This window comes from Bactrocera dorsalis, chromosome 3, assembly GCF_023373825.1.
Source record: "Bactrocera dorsalis isolate Fly_Bdor chromosome 3, ASM2337382v1, whole genome shotgun sequence".
Taxonomy (NCBI): Eukaryota; Metazoa; Arthropoda; class Insecta; order Diptera; family Tephritidae; genus Bactrocera; species Bactrocera dorsalis.
Window position 1 is genome coordinate 88,672,994 of NC_064305.1, and position 25,769 is coordinate 88,698,762.

Genomic DNA, 25,769 nt, shown 5'->3' on the forward strand with positions numbered 1-25,769 from the left:
CTTTTCTCACTTGACCGTTGGCCTAGTTTCGTGAATAATATTTAGGCTTTTCATTTTTACATTTTGCCATTTGATTTTTGTGCGACTGCCACATTTTTGCATAGCGGTATAGAAGCTGTGAAGCAGCGGGTGGCGCCGCATTTGCAAACGAAGAAAAAGGGAGAGTGAAATGAGCGAGAGGACTGTTGCGGTATCATGTGTTTTTAGGCTTATGCAATGGAAGCTTGCGGCGAGGTTTTCAGCATTTTGTTTTTTTTTTTCACTTTTCGGTTGCTGGCGGTTGAGTGACTCGGTTTGAGTGACGGTTGAAAAAAATTCGCAATATGTTGGCAATAACTGTGGAAATTGACATTTTGCGTATTCAGCAAAAGGAACAAATAGAAAAAATAGAGGAAAAGTTAGTTTTAACACCCGCAGCGCAGAAACGGAAAGGCTTGCGAACGCACGCACACCGCAAAGCTTGTCTATGCGTCTGTATGTGCGTGTGGATGTGCCGCTTGGCTGGGGTCAAAGAAAGTGCCCCGACTAATTTGCAGTGAAACAAAATGCGGAAACTCAGTGAACTCACTCAAATGGGAATTTTATATGATTTAAATAAATTTTTGCCGAGAGGTTGGGGACGCTTTTGTTCGATGGTGAAAAGATGATGAAGGGGGCTATGGCAGACACGTAGTTATATTTGCAGCACTGCAATGGCTGGCGTTAAACAAATAGATTAACTGTGAAATAGCTTGTCTTCCAAGGGTGCTGCAGTGTGTGTGTGTGGCTGTGTGTGGTTATGGGTGGGCTTGGGTCGCGCAGACGCCTCGGGGTATGGATTGTGTGCATTTAGTTTTTCAAATTATGCTAATCAAATCAAAGGCGCACAAAAGCTGACACACAACTAATAAAATCTACAAACAGACACATGTGCATGGACACACTGGTTGGGAGTGGGGGTGAGTGGGGCGTGTGTGTGTGGGGGTTGGTGTGCCACCAGCAAGCACTAACGAGCAAATTGGTGGATTTGATGTACTTAAGTAGATGTATGTCTGTGTGTCTACCAACTCACTTACTTGTATATGTGCGCTTGCAACACACATTAACGGTAAAGGAAGTGACTGCGCCAGTGTGCACAAAAATTTGCCTGCAGGCCAAAAAAACCATCTACAAAATGTATACAAATTTAATTGTATGTGTGTGAGTGCCGGTGCAAGTTGGGGTGCCAATATGCTTGTAGATTAAAATTTGCTCACGACTGACTGCTGGTATTGATGAAATTCGGCAAATTTAGCAAATTTAAAAGCAATAAAGTATATGTTGCACAAGTGGCACAGTGACGAGCGTGCATATGGTTGGGCGGCGCTCCGGCTTGTTGTTGGGTTTGAGTGGCATGTGTGGCATGAGCGGTGCGTGTCACACGTCGCACACACACCCCGACACACCCCCACTTACGAACAAGCAACGAAAAGTGCTTTGTTGCAGCAATGTCGCTGACGGTATCGGCAATCATTGAATCGCAGGCAGTCATGGAGGCATGAGGCCGTATGTGCAACTGCCTTTGCTACGCGAATCGTAATTTTTCAGAGCGGCATAGGGGACTGCAGGAATGCACAATAATCACAACAATAAGCTGCGTCAGTTGTACGGCAGGCAAGTGGGTATGTGTGTGGCACAGTGTGAGCAGCAAAGGGGCGGCAACGCGTTAACTGCACGAAATGCTTAACAAGCAGTCAGCTTTCAAATACACCTACATACATATTTATGCACATAAAGCATACTTTGCCTCACTAACACAAATAAGAGCTGAAATATTTTTGCACCCAGAAAACAAAAGCTTTGTGAATCAGAACTTTGAAGGCAATGTTAAGCTATTTGAAAATGGAATTCTAGTGAGAAGAAGGAAGTAATACTGATACAATTGGCAAACAAATTAGTCTTTGACCTATTCTCAACTACGGATCGAAAGGCTTCGGTTCGAAATTTGTCGCAATCGTTTAGCAGAACGTGAACTTCCAAGTAAATTTTTTTAAGCTTCTTAATATTTAGGATGGAGTCACGTGCAGAACTTGACGCAAGTGAGGAAAGTTCTCTGAACGCCATTCACTTGGGAGTGGCCAGAAATGATTATTTTACATATGGCTCAAGCAGCTCACTACTTCCGGTCTTAGACCAAGTATTCTCTGGGTTGCTAAAAAACAACCATTTGAAGGCGAGCTAAAGTGAGAAGGCAAACCATACCTCCCCAAGGTTGTGCGCTGGGTTTGGGATCCGCCACTTTAAAAAACTCCCCAAATGAAAATGAGACACTAGACTCGGAAGAGAGACCCTCCTTTATGATTTTTGCATGTTCATGGAATGTCCGGTCCTTTAATTGGGAAGGTGCCGCTGCCCAGCTAATTGATGTCCTCGTAAATTCTGACTTTACCGCCGTCCAAGAAGTTTGATGGACGAGATAAGAACTGAGAGGAGTAGGTCCTCGTGGTATTTACTCAGTGGTCATATAAAAGAGTGCAAATTCGGCGTGGGATTCGTGGTGGGAAGAGACTCCATCGCCGAGTTCTGGCATTCACCGCGGTGGATGAACGTCTAGACACAATCTGCATCAAAGCGAAGTTCTTAAACATAACGCTCATATTTAATATTTTCACTCACGCCCCGTCGGCAGAGAAAGACGATGTGACGAAAGATGACTACCTGTGATAGCTGTTCCGTCACGATATCAAAATCGTTCTCGGCGACTTTAACGCCAGAACAGTTGTTACATTCAGCCTCCATGACGATACTTCCTCAAATCGGTTGAAGCTGATTCACCAAGCTACCTGACTGTCTCCGGATCGAAAAGCCATCAACTAGATCGTCCTTGTTATGATAAACGGAAGACACATCTCCAGTGTTTTAGACGTGCGTACGCTCCGAGGTCCTAACATTGACTCGGACCACTATCTTGTTGTAGCGAAGATACTCACCCGTCTCTCTGCAACAAAAAATAGCACGTAAACAAAAGTAAGGAAGGTTCGTCTTCGAGAAGCTGAAATCACAACCGACAGTCGAACGATTTTCTGCTCGACTTGCCCTCCTGACCATTGGTTTTCGTAAAGGTCGAAAGAACATCTGGTACGATGATCAACATCACAAGCTCTGTCAAGATCGCAAAGACCATTTCGAGCCCTTCGATTCCAAGCGCGGTTTCAGATTTAATCCACTGCTGGAGAAAACAATTCGAGCTGCAAAGCTGAATAGAAAAGGTACGAAGCGAAGAAAATCGGTTTAGCAGTAAACGAGGGCAAGACGAAATATTTCCTGTCATCATACTCGTGACTAGGCTCCCCCACTTCCTGTCAAAAGGTGTTACTTCGGACTAAGCCGAAAATTTGGAAATAAAGTCCCCGTTCTGTTATAAGGTTCAAGGGAAGGGCAATGACAATATCTGATGAGTCGGCGTACAAGTTTTCGGGACAAAGGTTCTGCGGAAGATTTATGGTTAGTTCTGCATTGGCAACGGTTCAGAGAATTAAGAGACAGCGGATACGCTGGCTAGATCATGTCATCCGAAAGGATTAAAACACTCCAGCTCTGAGGATATTCGTCGTAGTACCCGCTCGGGGAAGCAGAGGAAGAGGAACACCTCCACTCCGTTGGAGAGACCAGGTGGAGAAGGACTGGCTACATTTGGAATCTCCAATTGGCGCAAAACACCACAAAGAAAGAACGGCGTTCGTGTAAACTCGGCTGTAAACGCGTAAGCGGTGTCTACGCCAATATAGAAGAAGTAGAAATCCGTGTCAAATCTGTTCAGCCGGTATATAAATATTCTTTCTCTGTATTGTATATAAATTTCTCATGACTACTGGAGGGTAGAAATATTAAAATTTTGATATATTTAAGGACTTTGCTTTTCGCTTTGCTGGGTGACATTTTCCCATTCCTGTGTTCAATATACACACACATAAAGTAATATACATACATATATTTATAACAATAGACCGAAAGTCGTCACTTGACGGCAACAATGTGCATTTTTGACAGTTTTTTATTACCTTGTGTCATGCATTCTCCCCCGAAATGTGAAACGACGAGAATGAGGAAAAGCGAGAAAAGCGGCCTCAATGCCTGCTGGCAATCGTTCGCTTTTTCTGCTTGCAATTCAATTCCAATATATTGATTTTCAACCCTGGCGATCAGTCAGGCTCATTGATACAATATTTTACTGCAACGGCCTTTGCACTTTCACTTCGAAAGTATGTGAAAAGTATGGAAATACGCACACAAACACACATACACATGTATATACTCGTAAATATTTGTGCGAAAATTGCGCATTGTGGCATTGTTGCATAGTTGCACAGCGGGGCAGCGCGCTATTTCGATAATTTGTAGCAAACTGGAAATTGAAAAATAAAAAACACTCACACACACACAGAAAAAATTAGCGTGCACTCGGAATTGGGTAATCAAAAAGCATAAAGAGAGATATGCATGCATGTGTGGGCGTGTGTGTGTGCGCAAAAGCTTTGAACCCGAGCGATTTCCGGCGGAGAAAAAAGTGACGACTCATAAAAAAGCTAAAAAAAAGCTGAAAAAGACTGCGACAAATGTTTTCGTTTGTAAATATTTTTTTTTACAAAAATAAATACACGGAATCAGCAGTTAGCCGCAAATTGAAAATAAGCCAAAACAAGTCAGTCAGTCCACACAAACAAACTGAGTTAAAATCACTGCGGGATTTTACAGTTTTTTCAGTTCTCCCATATATTCATTTAATTTTGTTTCTGTTTTTGTTATTATTTTTTCAATTTGCCTCCCGCAGACGTCACCAACAGCTGTTGTTTTGCTTGCTACAAGCTGGTTGCCAGTTGCTGAGCGCACAGTGGGTGCTACGCTCGCTGTCACAGGCGGCAACAAGCAAAAAAAAAAAAAAATCGGAAAATTTTAAAGTAAGAAAAGCTAAATAAGCGCAAAGAAGAAATGGCGCCCGCCTTTGTTTCCGCAGCTTGTTGCTACTGTTGCTGCTGTCTTCGACGCCTCTGCAGCATTGAGTGAGTGACAGGCCGCCATTGCCTTCGCCGTTTGCTGTTTGGTGCCTTCCGCCCACGAGTGCTGCTGCTGCCGTTGAATGCACTAAGTTCCCAACAGCCTGACAGCTCGCAAAATAGCGCGGACATTGCACGGAAGTGGATGCCGCCGCGGGTGAAGGGTGCCGGGTGCTGGGTGTCGGGCGTGTAGCAACGGAAGTTGCAATTTCGTCGCTCAACATGAGCTCAACGAAGCTGAGACTACTTAGTTAAATGATTTTGTTCCAAACACATACATACATGCATATATGCAAACATACTTTGTGTGTGGCTCTCGAGATTACAGTGAGAGATTTTTAATTTCAGTTGGAGACAGCAGCAATTTGGCAGCTTGTAAAGAAATTAGTAAGATAGGTTTGGTGCAAACTAGGGGAAAAAAATGTTCCATTGTTAGTGAACCTCTTGTCCATATATATCTTTTTGTGAAGAAGTTTCAAAAAACTGTACAAAATCCACAACATTCGTTTTCATTTTCTAACTAAGTGTCTACAAATGGAGATAACCTATTGTTAATTAAGGTTGTAGGTGAATGTTGATAGTTCCTCCTGGAAGCTATTGGTATTCTCGAAACTCCAAACCATTCACCTATCTACATCGAATGGTGGAACAATTTTTAAGATGTGTTTTTGTTATCATTTCATGACACTATCTTATCAAGTTTGAGTTGGACAATGCTTACAGCGAATGACTTTTTATATCTCAATAGACTCATGGCACGTCTCCGAAGCGGATCTTTTAGTTTTGAAAACAGTAAAAAGTCACAGTGAACTTAGTCTGGCGAATACGGTGGCTAAGCACTGGCTCTTGTATCGTGTTTGGTCAAATAGTCAGTCAAAATCGTCCTAGAATGAAAAATTCAAGAATCCAGATATTTCTGCTTACAAATCCGGTCGTTTACGACGAATCGTTTCACTTAGACTTCTCTGAACGGACAAGTTCTATAACCTATTGATCGTTTGCTTCTTTGTAAAAAATGCATGGTAAACCAGACCACGTAAACCAGAGAAAGAGTCATCAGCTTCATTTTTAACTAATTTTGACCTGTTTTTTTCGGTTTGGACTCATTTTTGGAGCGGCAGTCTACTTTGGTGAATAGTTCGGAAATCATATTTATAAATCTAAGTCTCGTCATTATTAATGCTAGGCTTGATGAATGCAGGTATCACTGAGCATCTCTTTTGTGAGCTCTTCTCGACCTCGTTTTTGCAAAAGATTCTGGTATTTTTGTACAAGTTCAGTGTTGACACATTATATACCGAAAACATTAACCAAAATGTATTGACCTCATTCATAAGAGATTTTGAGACCCAAACTCGTTGTTCGATTTTTTTCATGGAAAGAGGCGAACTTTTCCCGTCGTTAATAAACAGATGCCAAACACACACTAATTGACATGTGGAGATCAAACTTCATAGGAACATAAACAAAGGTTGTATCCATCTAGAAAATGTACTTTTATATAAACTAGTCCGGGTCAAATTTGATCAGATGTTATTCAGGTCATTATCTTTCGAATTACTGAGTATGGTACAAAGGTTGTATCCATCTAGAAAATGTACTTTTATATGGACCAGTCCGGGTCAAATTTGATCAGATGTTATTCCGGCCATTATCTTTCGACTTATTGAGTATGCCGCCTTTCCGTAGTGACAGCGTAGTTGTTGTTCTCTCTTGATAACATTTGGGTAATGTTGCTGACTCGTTTCTACGGAGAAAGTTCAATTTTCGTGGACGGTAGAAGCGGACGATAGAAGCGGTAGTGAGTGTTCATTTGCAATGTACTCTCATAAGATAGGTCGTTTCAGATGATTCGGTCCAGCGATATTCGTAGGTGACTAAATAAAGCATAACTTAAGAAATCATAAGAAAAATGTAAATGAAACAACTTCAAATTAATCGATTAATTTCAAAATTTTATTTTCAGTGAATTCTCTTCAAACTTTAGGACTCTAGGACTGTTGGTTCAGTTATATAAACAAACATATCACTTTCCTTTGAAAGTGAGCGAAGTCAATCAAATGCTGAAGAACCTCTATATATAAAGGTGATCCATTTTGAGGTTTCCCACCATTTTAAAGAAAAAGCACAGAAACTTCAAATTTAATGGAGAATGTTTATTATCATTCGAAAGCACATTCTTTGGTATTTATTTTTTGAAGATTATAATATTAGGTTGTCAAAAAAGTCTTGCGGTATTTTTATAGAATCAATTCGCGGCCCATACATCGAGCTTCTTAGTGACTCCAAGCTTCTTCAAATGGTTTATAACGGTTTGATGACTACTATGCCGGTCTCTTTCGACCAATTCAGCGATTTTATCGCAAGACTTTTTTGACAACCTAATAATTCAAGTTGTTCGCGGCTACCTCTCAAGTGGTTCATCCGTGCAGTCCAAATTTCGATGACTCGGTTTCGTAATAAAGTTGAAGATTGTAAACGTTGTTCAGACGTAAGTCTTGACACGATTCACAGATGGTCTATCAAAAAAGCTATTGTAAAAAAGTACCTCTACTTGGATCACACTTTATATATATAATATTAAGGAGTTTGGACCACCGGAGTGTACGCTTCGAATAGTTACGTATTTTTGTTTGGAAATTTCTCTAAAACTACAGTTTCCACCGAATACTACTCTCCTATTTACTGCTCAAAACGAAGTGTTTCCTCCTTAAATTCACTGTGTATTGGTGGCTGTCCATCCACCGCCTGCGACATGCCGTCAACAGCAGCTTATTGTGGATTGTAGTATAGCAATCAGTGTGTTATTGTTGTTGCGACTTTAGCTTTGAGTGCAACAAATTCCTTTAGAGTTCACTTAAGTTGTAGTGAGGACTACGGACTCAAAGGCGCGATGCGCTGGCGAAATACCAGCAACGCAGACCAAGTAGTAAACATGTCGCGGTGTGAGAGGGGCAGCCAACACAAACGACATGTGTTGGCGACATAAGAGCAATAACTGCCTGGCAGCAATAGCAATAGTAACAGCAACAGCAACAAGCTGCGTAAACACGCTGTGAGTTATGGCGAGCGACGACGACAAATGTCTCAACAGCAATAATGGTAACATTGCCCGCAGCATAATAGATTTGTGCTTACCGTGCCACTAAGTTGTTGCTGTTTGTTGTTGCTGTCATTGGCGTCGTCAACTAATGACGCGTTGTACGTTTAATGTCAATGTCGCACACATACACACTGCCATGCGGTGTTTGCGTTAAATTTTGTTGTTGCTGTTGTTATTGTTGCTGTTAATTGCTGATTTAATGGCCGTTTAATTAAATCGCACCATTTCCGCAGCGTCGCTCTCCTTAAGTCCTGCTGTGTGGCATTCGCTGCCGCCACTTTCAACCCTCTAATGCTGGTGATTTGTTGTTGCTTGCTACTTGCTTTATTGCCGTCGAGCGCTGTTACTGTTTTTGTTTGTTGTTGTTGTTGTTGCGCTTAATTTATTTGTTTTTGTTTACACTTTTTGCACACGCTCTTTGATAGCTTCAATGCAGGCATGTATTTTGTTTTTATTTTTTTGTGTATGTGTGTGTGCACATGTGTGCTTTTGGCATTTACGCCCCTAGCCGCCGCGCAGCGCCATTTTCCTTCGCCTTGGCTTGAGCATATCGAGCACCGCCCCTTCCTTTCATTTTGTGCGTTCGCGTTGGCTGTCAGTGTTGCTGCCGATACGCTCGCTTAGTGGCAGGTTTGTGGAAAAATTCCAGCGCAACTTCTTTGTTGTTCTTCGCCTTATTTTGTTTTTCTTTAAATACCAATTTACTTTTTAAGTTTTTCCCATTTCAGCTCGCACTTTCTGTGCTTTCTTCGTTTAGTTTACTTTTTTTTGTTTTGTAGTTTTTTCTCCTTGCTCTGTGGCTCTACGGTCAACGTTTGTCAACACTAAATTCTTTTCATCTTCGCCGTTGTCGTCGTCGTTGTCGCTGTCGCAATATCACTCCAGCATGCCTCCCCTTCCCCCCAACTGTAGCAATTTGTTTACCTGCTGCGTTGCCAACGTTATCGGCGCCACCTCATGCTCGGTACCCGCTGTGATTTGCTGCTTAAGCACTTTTGTTCTTCGCAGCTCAACACTGCCTCTCCTCTCCTGCCCCCAACGCCTCCAGCAGTTGTTTTATGTTTTATTCTCTAACTTGGCGTAAATTTTTAATTATTCCATTACGTTTGGCGCCTTCCGGTCCGGTCTGGTCTGGTCCGGTGGAGTAACCTGAAGCACACAGCAAACAAAGCACAATTGTGGCGTTTTCACTTGCAATTCGGCAAAGTTTTTAAACTTTCCAAATTTACTTACTTACGCTTTAGTTACTGTCCACTAATTTTTCATTTCGGCAGCACTTCTCGACTGCAACGACAACTGTTCGTTACACTCGTTCGATTCATTGCGCTTCGTTGCATTTCTGACCTGCTTTTTCTGCGATTTTCTCAGCTTATTCTGCCTAGTTCATTACCAACACTCTCCCTCAACTAAGTTGCTCTGCACACTGCTGCCTCCGACTCTGACTCTGCCTCTGACTCTGCCTCCGATTCTTCCTATGTCTATGCTTGTGTCTCTGCCTCCGTCTCCGCCTGTGTCCCTGCTTCTGACGTGTTATTTGCTCGGCGGTATGCAGGCCTGCTATGCTGGTCATGTCAATGTTTGCGTTTAATCAAATGGAAAATTCATGCCAATCATCCAAAATATTTATTGTATGCACACGTGGCACACAATCGCTCAAACACTCATTCGCCTATAAATATATTCAAGTTCATATTGAAAATATTCGATTGCATTCATAGGAAAGCCTCTAGTGCATTTGCTGGCAACATTTCATTTATTCTATTTTTGTAATTTCATTCGGTGCAAAAACAACAAAAAAGTGAAACTGCTATAAAAATTCATATAATTTTTCTGTGAATAACTGTTGGGCTTTAATTATGTGCGTGTATTTTATAGAGATACCTCGAGAAAGTGCAAATTTACATATTACACACATTTGTGTATTAATCCTCTGTGGTGAAAATAAACTGCAACTTTTTGAACTTTACTTACATTTTTACCGTTTTTTTTGTTTTTTCTCGAAAGCACACAGAGTGAGTGTCTGTTATTAATTCATGGAAATATTGTGAGGTAAAAAATAGATAAACGTTTTGTAACAAATATATTCTAATTATCAGGAATTAATTTATGTAGATAACCTAGACTTTTATAGTTTTCATTTAAATGATCTGATAACGCATTGTTTTTTTTTTAGTTTAAATCTCGAAAACCCATTCATTGCAAAAATTTTAAGAAGTACCATTAAATTTTGTGTGCAGAATCAAAAATCTGGTGCTGAAACGTTCAGAATGTTGGCAAAAGCCTTCGGCGATAATTGTTTGTTGGGAGCAAGTGCTTTTGATTGATACATACAAATTATTCAAAAAAGCTTTGACGACGAACCACGTTAATAAAATAAAGAAATTGGTGCTTGAGAATCGTCTATTAACAGTCGGAAATCTTATTGGCATCGTTGGAATATCGGAAGCATCTGTGAAACCCATTTTAAAATATCATTTCGGCCTTTTCGAAAAACAGCCGCGAGTTATTGTCTGTGGAACAATGCTTTTCAACTATCAGGTTGTTATAAAATGTATTATTACTGGTGACGAGTCTTGGATCTATGCTTACAACCCGTAAACAGAGGATCAATAGGCCGAATATCGTGACAAAGATCGATTGAAGCCGGGAAAATCACATAAAGGCAGGTCAACAATCTATTATTCTTTATCGAGGCGTGGTGCACTTCGAAGTCCTCCCGACCAGTCAAAATGTCAACAAGGAATACTAATTTAGTGTTATGCGTCGTTTTCGCAGAGCTATTCGTAAAAAAATGCCGAAAATATAGGCCGACAACTCTTGGTTTTTGCAGCGAGGCATACTGTATTGATTCTTCGTGAGTTTTTCGCCAAGTTTGGAACCAATATCGTCCCACAACCATCGTATTCGCCTAATTTAGCTCCGTGTGACTTCTGGGTATTCAACAAACTCAAACGACGGCTCCGGAGAAACCGTTTGAAGTCAATTGAAGACATTAAAGGTGAATCTTTACGCGCATTAACGGTTATTCCGGAAATTGATCGACAACTCTTTCGCGTAATGGAAAAAACGTTGACACAAGTGTATTGGTGGCAGGGAGGATAGCAGGGGGACGATGTAGATTTTGAAGAATAAATTAAGGGTTTTAAAATTACGAACAAAGTCTTAATATTTTTGCTCAAAGTATTATGTATGTTTCTTATCAGTCAGTAATATAGAACTATTTGAGACACCGATCTGAAATCCAACCTGAAAGAAGATTCTCATTTTTTGGAACGAAATCGAACGATCGGTATGAAGTATTTGTATAGAAAGCTTTTTCTTTTAACGAGATAGCTGCCAACAATTTGGCTTGGGCTATTGTTAAAGTCATTGTTATAATCTCCGAATATATTTTTAATTTTGGACATCTATATCATATAGCTGCCATATAAACTAGCCAATCAAATGAATTTTGTATATGTGAAGGATCAATTGGGTAATTTTCCAGGCAAACTCCTTTTGCCTTAATTATATTCCCAAACCGCACAATCCTGGCGAGGGATGTTTCCCCTGTAGCACTTTTTATTAAGAGCTGAAGATCTGTGGTGTGCTTAGGAGTTCACTGACAGGGAAAACCATATACATTTTTCGAAAATAAGCCTTCTTTCCCACATGGTCTTTTAACTTCGAAATCTCCGTCATAATTGTGGAAAACGTTAAGCTTCGAAATTCTGCATGAGACTCTTGTGAAAAGTGCTTCCAAGTAAAAAATAACTATGCACCGTAGTTGGAAAATTGTTCCATTTTATCGCCTTATATTTACTTAAACTTCACATTGGTTCCATAAAATTTATGCTCTGTCATCTGGATAAGTGATGAGAATATGAGCTTTAATACAACTAAAGTTCTAATCTAAGACCTTAGTCTAAAATTAGAACTCATTTAAAGCTTCTTGACTTTCTTGAACTACTTTCTAGCGTATTCCCAGTAAGGACTCTTAAAAATATGCCGACAAAAGAGAATTTATTGTGCGCCTTAAAGTCGACTACAAACGACTCAGCAATACTATACGATATGTACACAAACAATTTGTTTACATTTATAAATGGCAAATTGCTGAGATTTATGTGCAAAGCCTTGCGGGCATTTGTTGTCTTCATTATATTTACTTTGAACGACTTCATTTACTTAGGCACAAAAATTTGTTGAGTTCGTTGCTGGCTACGTACACAACTACAGTTAGAGCCACAATAAAAAATAGCTTCTCAAGAGAGTGAGAGTCGAACGGAGTTTTTGTGTGTATGTGTGAGTGTGTGTATGAAAAGGGCTGTAAAGTGACTATTTGACTGACTAATGTTATGGCATCGAATACATTTAAAAGCAAGCGCGCGTGTGTGTGTGTATACGTAGATGTATGTGTGTTTGCACAGCATATTCCTTTTCCCTTAAGTCGAGTGGACGCAAGAGGAAGTGAGGCAACCAAAAGAAATGTGGTAAATTGATTTTCTGGTTATAGGCCAAAAATAAAATTATTATATACATACACACATACACATATACCGGGATGTTTGATATATTTTTCGGGTTGATAAATTGTCGACCGTACGGATGATTAATATTTTGAAATAATTAAGAAAATATTTTTCCGGCACAATGCAATTTGTAAATGCACAAACACACATACACACATACAAATGCTCGATATACATTCCTCACATTGTTTAGATAGCGCATCCATACATATTAATAGATAAATTTATGTGTGTTTGCTTTGTATGTGAATGTACTTACTTGCTTGTGGGCGCTTCGGATACCTTTTCCGAAACCATCTCCAATCTGGTTGGAGTTATCGGCAGCGGCATATTTTGAATTGCAAATAAAAAGACCGGGTTTTTCATTATTTTCAGTAAAGGAACAAAATATCAATTGTTTATTCATTTCGTACATTCAAACATTTTTCATTTCATTTCATTGTTTTTTTTTGTTGTTTTTTTGTTATCTTCATATATTTTTCACATATTTTTTACCCTATTTATTTTGCTTTTCTTTTGTTTCTTCCATTTTGGATAGTTGCTTCTTGCATTTCAGCGCAGATATTTTTGATTTTCGATTCTATGTTCATTTAATTTGATTTCTCTCTTATGCGATTACGGTAATTGCGAATATGTGGCTTTTCAAAAATATGCCTTTTCTGTGCGTATGAGTGTATAAGTGTGTATGAGCGTATGACTGTGTGTGTGTTGCATGCACATACATATGTACATAGCATACCTATTATTTGAAATAAAATGGCAATATTTTCAATTTTAGCCGAGCAATTTGCTGTATTTTCATTCAACCAGTGCGCCAATAAATTTTTAGGATGAATGTTGCATGGAACTTAATTGCTGCGAAAGCCAAACAATTGAATAGTAGATCATTAAGTTTGTGAATTAGTTAGTAGCCAGCAGATTTTGCCGGCTAGTCTTTTAGCTAAATAATTCTTAATAAAAAAGGTAATTTTGTAGACAGCTGACAAATATAATAGACACTGTGCTAAAGGAACTGTAAATTATGTGAAGTAACGCTTTGTTTTCGGGAAATTAATCGCATGTCATAAGCTAAAAGTAGGTAAGAATGTAACAGTTTAAATATAAAAAATCACTTTTCCTTTGCTGCGGCCTACCCAGATCTATCTATGAATCAGTTAATCAGCATTAAGTATGTCTGGCGATTTTTGATTTGAAAAAAAAAAAACAATTAAGCAACGAGTTTGCTTAAAATCTTATGTTTCAATAAAAATGTTCTGAAATTTTTGTGGGGTCTACCTTATCACGAAACGAACACACTTTGAGTGGCACAAAAGATTGAGCGAAGATCATGAAGTCATCGAAAACTTGCCTCAACGAGTTGTCTCCCTTCAAATATGTTGATGATAATGACATTGAGAAAGTTAAAGATCGTATTGAGATCAGAGAGATAGCAGAGGATCACAGCATCTCTTATTGATCGAGCCAAATATTTTGGTTATTGCTTTGGGTATTTTGGTTAGTGATTTTGGAGTCTACATGATCACGAAATGAGCACACTTTGAGTGAAGATCGTAAATTTATTGGAAACTTGTCTCAAACGTCTGTTGATCATAGCATTGAGAAAGATAAAGACACTATTTGAAAATCGTCTGATCGAGATCAAAGAGATAGTAGAGGATCGCAATATCTCTTATTGATCCAGTCAATCATTTTGGTTAATTTTTTGAGTATTTTAGTTAATGTCATGGGTATTTTGGTTAATGTTTTTGATATGAAGTATGTCAAAGCTAGACTCGTTCTAGATCTTAACATATCTTATTAGTCGAGTCAATCATTTTGGTTATTGTTTTGGATATTTTGGTTAATAATTTGGATATAACGTGTGTCAAAGCTATACTCGTCCCAAAAGATAATAAATATTTTCAAGAATCCTACGGTATACATATGTATATCGAGGATTTGAGTTTGAATTAATCGGCAAGGATATATCTGGTCTAAAGAAATCTAAGTAATCTACTTTGATATTTGACAACTAATTAAATAAACTTCCTACAAAGTTCAAAAACTGCGGTGCACCCAATATGACAACCCTTTTCGAACAGTTTAGAGATCCAATTACAGTCCTTCTTATCAAAATTTAGAGATATTTACTAATTTTTATATTAGCTATCTTTGATTCAATGCTTTGGAGAGTAGGGAATCGAACAAACAATAAAAGTTGTTCAAAGAAGTGGTGGTGAACTTGTGTTGCAGCCATGTTTTCTGACGTATAGCTTCTTTCTTTGACGATAAAAAAGGTAAGTAACCTGTTAGTTTCAAGCCTTACGTCTTCTAAAAAGCATAATTTCAAGTATAAAGTTCTGACAGCTAATAAAAAAATATTTATGTTTTAACTTTTGAGAATAATTTGTAAGAAGAGCCAATTAGAATGGAGGAAATCTGTGAGAAAAGTGAGTTTAAACAAATTTCGAAGCATTGAGTAAGTGACCACACTCTCTTGCTCTAATTCAACTTAACTTTTTTTAGAAAGAGAAAAACGCGTAAAGGTGGCTCGCAGAGAAATGGCGAATCGAAGACAGTTGTTACCAGTTTCAAAGAGAGTTCAAAAGTCAGAACTAAATAAGTTAGCGTAATAATTGCAAATCTAATATATTCTCGAATTAGCTCTCAAACTGGATTCAGATTTTATGGAACGTTTTAATATTTAAAATATTTTCGAAGTGTTTAATATACTCGTGTTACGCTTAATAGTGTAAAGAAACCCCCCAAAAGAATAACAGAAACTTTTCCGAACTCAGAACTGTTTTCTAGCGCTAGTAGAAAAGATAAAATAAATATAAAAACACCTCCGTTTCGCCGTTGAAAGAAGTAATTTCGAAAGAAACATAAACAAATTTCAAAAGTCATTAGTATATTTATATATAGATTTTGTATATACTATGCACTTATGATGTACTTCATTTAGTTATGTAATGTTGGTTGTCTGTCTTTGTAAATCGCGTGAGCTTTTTAGAGTTTGCAGTGATTGAACTTACAGAGAAATTAAGTGGAGCCAAAGATTGTGTTCACCAAAGTCCGCATTCGCCTCGTAATCTTAAGTTTATAGCGACACATATGAAAGTTTTTGAAAAGTTTTAGTTTATTTTAATCATAATTTAAGTTCTCTTTGTTTCGTTTTGTTCTGTGATTTTGTTTCCTTGTGTCTTTAGTACGAGAGTAGTTTCAAGAACTTGCAGTTCGTGTTCATGCAACTTCCGCCTAGTATTAAGTATTTTAGTAATAGTTTTGTTTGCTCTGTTTTATGCTGTTAAGGGCGATGATGATGGGTTTTAGAGTTGAAATTACATTTAGACTTGATTTTTGATTCGGCATAATTTATTTAATTACTCGCTATTTTCTTTTTTAAATTTCTGCGCCGTTTTTGCACAGGCTGCTCTTGCATAAGTGAAATGTTTTAAGTGAGAGCTTTTAGTGAGTGAGTGAATGCGTGAGAGTGATGGAGTGAGTGAGATGATTTGATGAGCTATTGGAATATACAGTTACAAAATACGAGTTACAAGTACAGTTAAAGTTACAGTTACAGTTACGTATACAGTTACATACAAATACAGAGTTACGTATACAAGTACAGTTATTAGCATTGAATGTGTGTTTTTATGTGTGTTTGTATGTACTTATGTAAGCTTATTTGTATACATGTCGGTATGTAACGTAGTTTCCTTTCACTTAGTCATCATACTTATTATGAGTGTGTGAGTGTGTACAAAAGTGGACAAAGAACACTTAGAGTGAAATGAAGACATATACAAATATACAAATAGTACGAGTAGAATTTTTGTTGCTTTTCGTAAGTTTATCGTATTTTCAATGGTTTCATTGGTTTTATTGTTTGTTGGTAGCTTTTGTTTTTATTTTTGTTTTCTGTTTTTGCTTTGCTTTCACAGCATTATTATTTTCCTATTAGTTTGCAACTTTAATGTTTTATCAAGTTAATTAAAATACAATTAGTTGTAACATTGACACAATCACAAATCGTTTTCGTTTCCATTATCATGTTTCTTTTTTCTTTTGTTTTCATTTTCACTTAATACATTTTTCTCTCGCTTTTTGCTTCATTTGTTATAATTTATTTTCAATTATAAGTGTTTTGTTGGCTTTGCTTTGTTTGTGTGGGTGAGTGTGTGTGTGTTGCGTGATATGGGCGTGGCAGTTGTTCGATTTCGGTGCGTGAGTTTTTATATTCTTCTTTTGTCTGTTTGCTTGCTTTCATGCTATTCTGTATTTTCTATTGTATCTGTTATCTGTATATTGCATTCAAGTTTTCTGCTTCCTGTATTCTAAACTACCGTTTGTGTTGCAGAAGTATTTAAGTTTGTATATGTATTTGAATATTTCTATGTACTTTTGTAAAACTAAATAAAATAGCAGTGTGAATTAGAAATACACCGAAATGCGCTTAGACGGAGATTATCGTGTGATTGCCCGGTTTGATTTGGTGGCGAAAAGGCAGTGTTAAATACCCAGTAGGAAAAGCGTGGCGTAGCTGAAAAGTCATTTATTAAAGAAACCTCTTACTGAAGAGCTCGAATACAATTGTGAATAAAAAAATCGATTTTTTTGTTTATCACAAGCCACAGTTGGCAGTGTCTTCCTCAACTTTCAATCTATAAGTATATCGAATGCACATACATACATATGTTTATTTGAGAACATTTTTAAAAAACGTTAAGTTCATCGGAGAAATAGTTTCCGACATATTAGGGAACTTGTGCATCTCATAATCGGCTTCCAAAACTTTAAAAGCGCTTTTCTCGAAAAGCTATTTCGGAGTCGGTTACAAAAATTCTCGGAAACGGCTCCGAAAGTTACGATCTGAAATTTTCACCTTTTTAGATATATTTGCAAGGTAATAATCGAAGGAAAAATATTTGACAAAGCGTTCGATTTTTTGAGTAACTCTGAAGTGTACATTTTTCACAAAGGAACTATTACCTTTCGAAGCCGTCCTTTGGGATTAAAAGTTTATCGTAAAGTTTAATATTTTTGACGTTATACAGAACGTTTTGTAATACGAGTTTTATTTGTGATGTTTACAGTAACTTAAAATATTCATCTCGACCATAAAATTTAATTAAATCACCAACATTTTTGTGCTATTATTTTTTACAACTGACAAAAAATCTCGATCAAAGACCAGTGTTTATCGAAGATATGATGGATTCAGTCGAGGTGGCAGATCACTCCAAAATGAATTTCGTGAAGATCGTCCGAAATTAGTTTCTATTTCGGAAACTATTGATGCTGAGCACAAATAGATATTGCAAGATCGTCATGTGACTTAGATAGATAGGTAGAAACTAATTGAGGTTTTGTACTGCGACTTTTGGGCTATTGTGTCTCTCCTATATCACATATGATCACAAATGTCCAGTACTCAGAATAACTCCAGGAGCTTGCTGAGTGCGACAGAGGTGATGTGTTCCTTGTCGCTTAGATGGATCATAGGGCCTTGCGTCTGCTTCTGCAAATTGCTGGGCAACCTAGAATCAAATGTTCTAGAGTTTACATGTCGCAAAACCGGCAGCTTGCGCAAGAGAATATGCCAATATTGGACAAGTATTTCTGGGCCTACAGTGCTCTGTATAGAGCGTGACAAGGAGACGGAATTTGTTTCAGGAGAGGTTGATCATATCTTAAAACCTTGTCAGGTTGTAACCTACCAGTAGTAGCTTGATGTGGCGCATTCCTGCTGCCAGTGCTATTCTCTCCTTTATAGTGTGGAGCCTCATCGCAATGAGCGGTTCTGGGGCCCCATCATCCTGGTAACTGTTACAGATCGGGTTAGTTCGTCGGCCAGCTCATTGCCGGCTACCCCTTTATGCACCGGCACCCAGATCAGATGTACACGGTTTCAACCTGATAGGCGGTTCGGTCTTTGTATGCACTCCTCCACTAACAGCGATTTTACCCTATAAGCTGAGATCGCTTTTGGTGCCCCTGAACTATCGCTGAGTATAGCGCTACGCTGGTTGCGATGGAGATTGATTTGTGCACACTAACTTAAAATAAAGACTTCTGCTTGAAAGATGCTCGGAAAACATCGTATTGGTATGGATAGTTTGGTATGCCTTTCGCTGTTTTTCAGCAGTCAGTGTACCACTGGATAGTGCTGCCCCTCAACTTTTGTAATATAATTTTAAAAATTAAAGTTATTTTTAGAGATTTTCGTACCTCTCATGTATATCACTTAACGCTCTACATTTCTTATTGGGTACTTAGGACCTGCAATACACAAATCGGCGATTGTGCAATCATGGCTGATTTGGAAATATTCACAGCTCATGTAACAATCTCCACAACCTCCTGACTGAAACGTCATTGAAAATTTGTGAGCAATTTTGGACAAGGCGACACGAAAAAGGTATGTGAACGAACTAAAAGCTCTAACAGTAGAGGAAAGGCATAAGATTCCCCTGGAAAACTACCCAAAAACATGTAGCTTCGACGGATAATCGTATAAAAGGTTACAGAGGAGGTCTTACGAAATACTAAACAGTTTTATAGAAGTTTTTTTCTTAAGCTGATGGCAGTGCACGAAATAGGCAGTGGTCTTAATTTTTCATTTACATGGAACTTTTACTAAACTAATAACATATATTAAATTTAAAATATTGCTCAAATAAAAAATACTTTTATAAAAATTCTGCATTATCATCACTAGTTTTCTTTCTATAAAGGCTAAAAATTTATGTTACAGCCGCACGAAAAGAGCTATGAGCCACTGTATGTTGTGTACGTAAAAGTGCGCATTCATGCATGAATTATATGTAAATAAGTGTATGACTAAATTAACTAATAAAAGTAACTGTGCGTACAAAAGTACTCAGGAGATAACATAATAAATAAAAAACAGAATTCTATCGACATGAAATTGCTTTTGCTTTTGACCTTTCGCGGTTTATTGCACTATGTTTTCTATATTAATGGCAGTGTGTGTGTGCGATTGTGTTGCTGATGGCAGGTGTGTTTGTTAAGTGAATTTCGCTATGGCATTGAGTTAATATCATACAATTACAATAAGTTAACAACGAATTTGACCCTTTGTCGTTATGCTTTACGATTCCTGGGTCCTTTGTTGTCGATAACATTTATTAAATTTACTTAAACTTCAGCACAACTGTAGCTATTGTGTTGTGCTCTTGTTGCGCTCTTTTTCCAATTTTTTTCGCACTCTCTCTCTGTCAATTTACACAGATACAGAAACATGTGTCTGCATGTGTGTGTGCGGATTTTAAATATTAACTATAGATAAATAGCTATTTTGTAAATATAATATAATACAAATATGTATATATGTAAGTGTGTATGTGTGTATATTATATACACGCATGTAAATATTGAAATATACTAGTTGTTGTTGCTGTTGTTGCTCACTACCAGTGTTACATTTCACTATTCGATCAGCTCGGTTGCTCGCACTTTTTTCTCAACAATTTTCCATGTACATATACTTCACCGTTACACCATATAAAATGCCATACCATCCTTTGCTCTAATGCTTACATAGTAAATGGGTGTGTAAAAAATATCTTCCATATACATATACATATATTCGCTTAAATTTAAAAAATATACCACAATACATTTAAATACTCGCTTAATAATGCGTACAATCAATACAATAACAATAAATGTGCGGGCATACACATACATATACAAACGTGTAGGTGTTTGTGTGTGTGTGTTTGGTCACGTTTTATAAATCAAAAAAATTATGCAGCCCAATTTAATTAATTTCATTAAATACATATACCTTAATGTTTTGCTCTCTTCTCTTTCTATGCATTTAGTTGCAGCTTTTTGTTGCATTTATTTGTTTTTGTATTTTTGCGGTTTCGTTTTGTAAATCATTGCATAATTGAATGCTGCAATTGCAATTGCAGTTGTATTTGTGTTGGTGTGTGTGTGTATAGCTTTTTATTTACATTCACATGCATAACTTTTGTTGTTGTATTTTTGTAACTAACTAATTTGAATTTAAAACGCCCAATCAATTTGATAGATTTTTCTATTTTTTTAAGTTTATTAGCGGACTTTCCATCTATTTACACATTTGCAGCGCTCCGAGGGCAATGTCCTTGCCCTGCTGGGCTCTCCCACACTCTTCGTTTTAAGTGCTTTGTATGAGTTTATATATACTTGCCCAGGTCCTCGTGAAAGTCTTGTAAGTAGGCGAGTAGTTGAGGAAAGGAAGGTCTTTGCTTGGGGTCCTCCAGCCAGCAGCAGGACATCACGGTGAAGCTGCGAAGTAGATAGTAAAAAATAGTAATTGTTTACAAAAATATAATGAAAGCTGAAAATCAGGAAGTTAAAAGTGTTTTGTCAAATTTTATATTATCATTAATCGATGTCAAAGTTATATAAGCAATTGCTCTGTGAGATCGTGAGAGAAAATCTCTTGTACATCATACACTGTAGAACTTGCTTTCTTGATAAAATACACTCTTAATCCCATTTCAACTCAGCCCATAAATAATCTGCTGTTAAAATGTCTATCCAATGACTTTTACTCATAATAAGTGATCCAAGTAAAGATTTTTTCAATAGCCTTTTTTTTGACCGGCGACCTTTATTACTGACTTTATGATGCCTGAAATTTGAGCTCGTGATCCCAAAGACATTTGTTTTCGGCGCCACTTCCCACACATCACATCAATCAATGGATTTATTGAGAGAACACTTCGGTGAGCAGATAATTTCCCGTTTTGGGCCAGTCGATTGGCCACCAAGATCGTATGATATCACACCGTAGGACTTTTTTCAGTGGATATGTAAAGTCTAAAGTCTAAGCGGACAATCTCGCTACGATTCAGATTTTGGAGCAAAAAACTCGAACGAGTCATCGAGATAATCTTCAAAAAATAAATGCCAAAGAAGTAGGAAATTTCCAAATGGATCACCCTTTAAATCAAAAGTTCTTGAGTTGCTCGACCTGCTTAAAAAAGCTGTTCAAGGGTACCTAATTTTATATTAGGTTAGGTTAAAAGACCGATTCTGTTACAATCTCATTTCGACAGCCTAGAACAGTGGTCCGCTGTGATATCTAAAGTCCTATCTAATGTTCTAAAATACCCTTATAATTCACCGAGGCGCTTTTTTCGGCTGCTAGAATCAGTTTCGGTTACCTCTGCTAGCTTGTCGAAAGTATGACTACCCAGATATTTCAATCTAAGCCTTGCAAAAATTGGACAAAAGGAGAGAATGTTTCTATTTGGTGAGTGTCTGCAAGATACTTAGATTAGTAGTCACAAGGCACTCTTTGACCAGTCCAACCAGTTAATGAGTTCAAGGCTATTATCGCCGTTCTGCTTTCTGAGTGGGTGATGACTTCTCTAAAGGAGGCTGAACTCCAGTAAATCTATTGCTAGTTGATAGAGAGCTCCTAATAGTAAACCAATTCACCAATCTTCCCCATCCGCAAATAAGCGGTCTGCCCCTCTCCTCCAACGGCTTCTTCCCTCCAAAATATTGGTTGCATCATTCTTTTCTCGAATCTGACCAAAAGTTTTTTGGGTAGCAGGTTGACAGTGGGCAGGGTCACCAAGAACAAATAGGCGACTTCATTTCTACTTTGGTTCCAGGTCGCAAAGGAATCGAGGATAATGGAATTGTCAAAAGCGGTGTTGTCTACAGGACAAAAGTATGGTAAGGAAGGTCAAAGCCAGATGGATCAATTTATGGGCGTACAAAAGTCATTTATAAACCGATTGATCGATATAAAAATATACGAAATTCAGACTGACGCTTGATTGAAGAGATTGCAGTATCATGGTTAGACTCCTCACTGATCTCAGTCTGTTTGTGGAGCACGCCTATAGAAAGGATCTTTTAGATCGAGTAGAATACAGGAAAAGTCAAGAGCAAGACATCAAAGAAAACTAATCAATGCGTGACTTATTAGCCTGCCAGACAAATCTTATCTAACCTAACCTTTCCCTGGTTATGATAGCGTTAAAAATATTGATATAGCACAACGATTTGTTCTCTATTCAGTTTCTTTATAAAAATGATATGTAAAAATTAAGAACCTATCCTTGTTAATCTATGAAAAGACGTAGGTTTTAGAGCTGAAGCTGATTAATCATAAAAAATTGCGCTTGAAATTAATTTCAGAACATCTTCAAAATAAGATTTTCAAATTCAGAGCGACAATGGAAATAGGTTGATTCTGCAAATCAAGCCATAATCTACATACTATTTACATATGTAATTTGCGATTTGTTATAGAAAATACTTACAATTCATCGGGACAGTTGATCGGTTGACCCAATCTAAAGCCATCCGAGAGGTATGCGCTCAACTCAAAAATATCCACCTCTTCGAAAGGTGTCAGCGCCAATGTGGCCAGCTCCCAGAAGAGAACACCCAAAGTCCAAATGTCACTATAAGTATTGAAGTATTTCTTCTGTAGCGATTCCAAAGCCATCCACTTGAGCGGCCGATTTTCGTTGTCACCCAGGCAATGATAGTCGTCGGGAAAGAGATCGCGTGATAAAGCGCTATCACATATTTTCACGTAGGAATCCATATCGAGACTGCAAAGAGAGAAAGAGAGCGAACAAAGAGAGAACATATTAAGTGAAAAATTTGAAATATAAAGAGAGAGAAACAAGCTAAAAAATACAACAAACACTCACTAGCAATTGCGGGTGGCAACATCGCGGTGTATAATACCCATCGAGTGCAGATGGGCGAGTCCTTTGGTCACATGCAACCCGAACTCCACCAGTTGACGGGTGCTAAGCGGCGAGTTGAGCTCACGCGACTTCTGTAAGAAGCTATAAAAATAGAAAAATATTAGTTATACTCGTATACCCTTACTACAGTTCCATTTGTGTACGCACATTTTGAGATTGCCCTTGGACGGATAGGGGTAGGCGATCTCGGGTGGTCCCGGTAGTTCGGTGTTCGCCAGCAAAGGCGTCAGTATGTTAGGATGACACACACCGATTAACGTGGAGGCTTCTTGCAGCAGACAGGCCACCTGCGTCAGCGAAGCGCCATCAACGACAGTTTTGATAATTACATCGCACGAATCGCCGAGATTACCCGCGTAGATGCGGCCGTAGGTGCCCTCCTTTATAAGGTGCTGGCACATAAGCGTGCCCGGCTGTACGTTGGGTATGCGACGAAGCTTCTCTTTGGGATCACTACCACTGCCGGCGGAGGAACTAGCGCCACCGAAAACGCTACCATTGCCGCCGCCGCGACTGCTCTTCGGTGTGGACATGCTGTAGACCTGCAAAGAGGGGAGAAAGGAAGTGGAGTAAACAGGAAAGCAAAATTGAGTGTGCGTATGTGTGTGCTAAGCACTTAAAGTGTCAGCCGGTGTGTGCGTGTATGTATTTGTGTGAGTTGACTCGGTCATTATTCATTGTGACGTGCGGATTTCATGCTGATGTGCCGATATTTAGTAGATAATCAATTTGTTGCAGTCCCGAGCCAGCGTGTGGATTATATAAACAAACACATGTGAGTATAATCATCACACGCACAGCCACACGCACACACTTACATTCGTTTGCGTGAGTTGCATATGTTTATCTGCTGCGAAAAGTTGTGGTGTGGCCTTGTGTGTTTAATAGTCGAGTTAATGAACTTGTACTTCAGTCTGGAAGAGGCGTTCAGTGCTTTCGTTTGCATTTGTCTAAGCCACCGGGTAAACAAATGTTCATCGTCATTACCAACAGTCCGGTGTTGTGGACAGTGCGGTAAGCACACATCAAACGCAGCGTGGTCACGCCCATCTGAACAATCAATAGCAATTGACATACATGGAACCATAATAACACACACACTAACAATTAGTTCAATTAGATTAGCACGAATATGGACTGAGGTTATGGGATATATGAAAATTACTTCGAATGTTTCATACTTAGTTAATCCTTAGCAAAGATCTGCATTTAGATTAGCACCAGAAGTTGAAAGAATGAAGTGTCCCTAAAAACTATAAAACACTCTCATACAAACAAGAATAACAGTCTGAGATTTCTCGAAATTGTTTCGTAGGTATGTTCTTTAAGTTCAATGAAGGATAATAGGATGAGTGTCAGTTCAATTTTCTTAAAGACACTATGCCCTTTAAAACCTATAAAGGCTACATGAAAACTGCAGCAAAATCTTCACTGAAATTATAATTTAAGGATTTCGTTAAAAGAAAAATTAAAGTTATTAAAACATTTTTCGCTAAAGATGCTCATATTTGCGTAAGTATCCATACCTCAAAAGGTACTGCAAAATGTATGGATTTCTTATAAAATTATATAAAATAGTTTGAAAATTCTGTATCTCATTCTCATTTCTGTGCGAGAGAGTGATTGAAACAGAATGAGGAATCACACGCGCTTGACAAAATGTGAGTAGGCGAACCCATAAGGTAAGTTCCTGAGTATCGTGTAGAGTTGGCGCAGGGGTATCTCAGCGTTGCAACAAATTGGGTAGTCGGAACTGGCCTCGCCTTCAACCCATGGATATGGAGTCTTTATGTATTGGAGAGCTCCAGAAAAGACCACACTTGCAAAGAAACTCGAGAGCGTTCAACAGTCGGTGCTCATAAGCATGTGTTGTTACTATCACACTCAGAGAACCTGGGTTCTTATAAGAACGTACCTTACCTAAACACGTGGATATTGTCACATACTTTGACTTCATACAGGATCACTTGGATTATGAAGTCGCCAAATCGAGCACATATATCGACGAGGGAGTTGTGGGTGGGAAGAAGCCGTTGGAGGAGAGGGCAGTCAGCTTGGGCGGAATGTTGTTGTAGGGGTTTACTGTCAGAGTTCTCTATCAACTCCAGCTTCAGATTTCTTGACTATTGCAGTGTCTTCCAAGTCGAGGTTGCAGCCATTAAGGTAGCAGCTGATCTACTTCTTCGGAGTGCAGACTCCTTCAGTAAAGTGACCATTCACACAGATAGCAGAGCGGCAATACTAGCCTTGAACACACTAACAGTGCGTGCGGAGTGCCTCGCATCGAGTATCTTTGTGATAAAACTGGTATGAGTGCCAGGCCATAGCGGAATCGCAGGAAATTGTAAAGCTAATAAGTTGGCAAGGAAAGGTACCCTAGAACCGCTTTCGGTAGAATGGGAGCAGG

General features: G+C 38.5%; 1 protein-coding gene across 2 annotated transcripts in view; it reads right to left on the minus strand.

Moving 5' to 3' along the window:
• Positions 1-18,142: 18,142 nt before the first annotated feature.
• The window catches only part of LOC105222854 (tyrosine-protein kinase RYK), a 116,918-nt gene continuing 109,291 nt past the window's right edge, over positions 18,143-25,769 (minus strand). For both annotated transcript variants that reach the window (XM_049451955.1, XM_049451956.1), the window contains exons 8-11: positions 23,510-23,904; positions 23,303-23,443; positions 22,904-23,200; positions 18,143-20,906 (exon numbers count right to left, since the gene is read on the minus strand). In XM_049451955.1, coding sequence (XP_049307912.1) covers positions 20,795-20,906; positions 22,904-23,200; positions 23,303-23,443; positions 23,510-23,904 — 945 coding nt within the window. In that variant the 3' untranslated portion in view covers positions 18,143-20,794. The remainder of the gene's footprint in view (positions 20,907-22,903; positions 23,201-23,302; positions 23,444-23,509; positions 23,905-25,769) is intronic.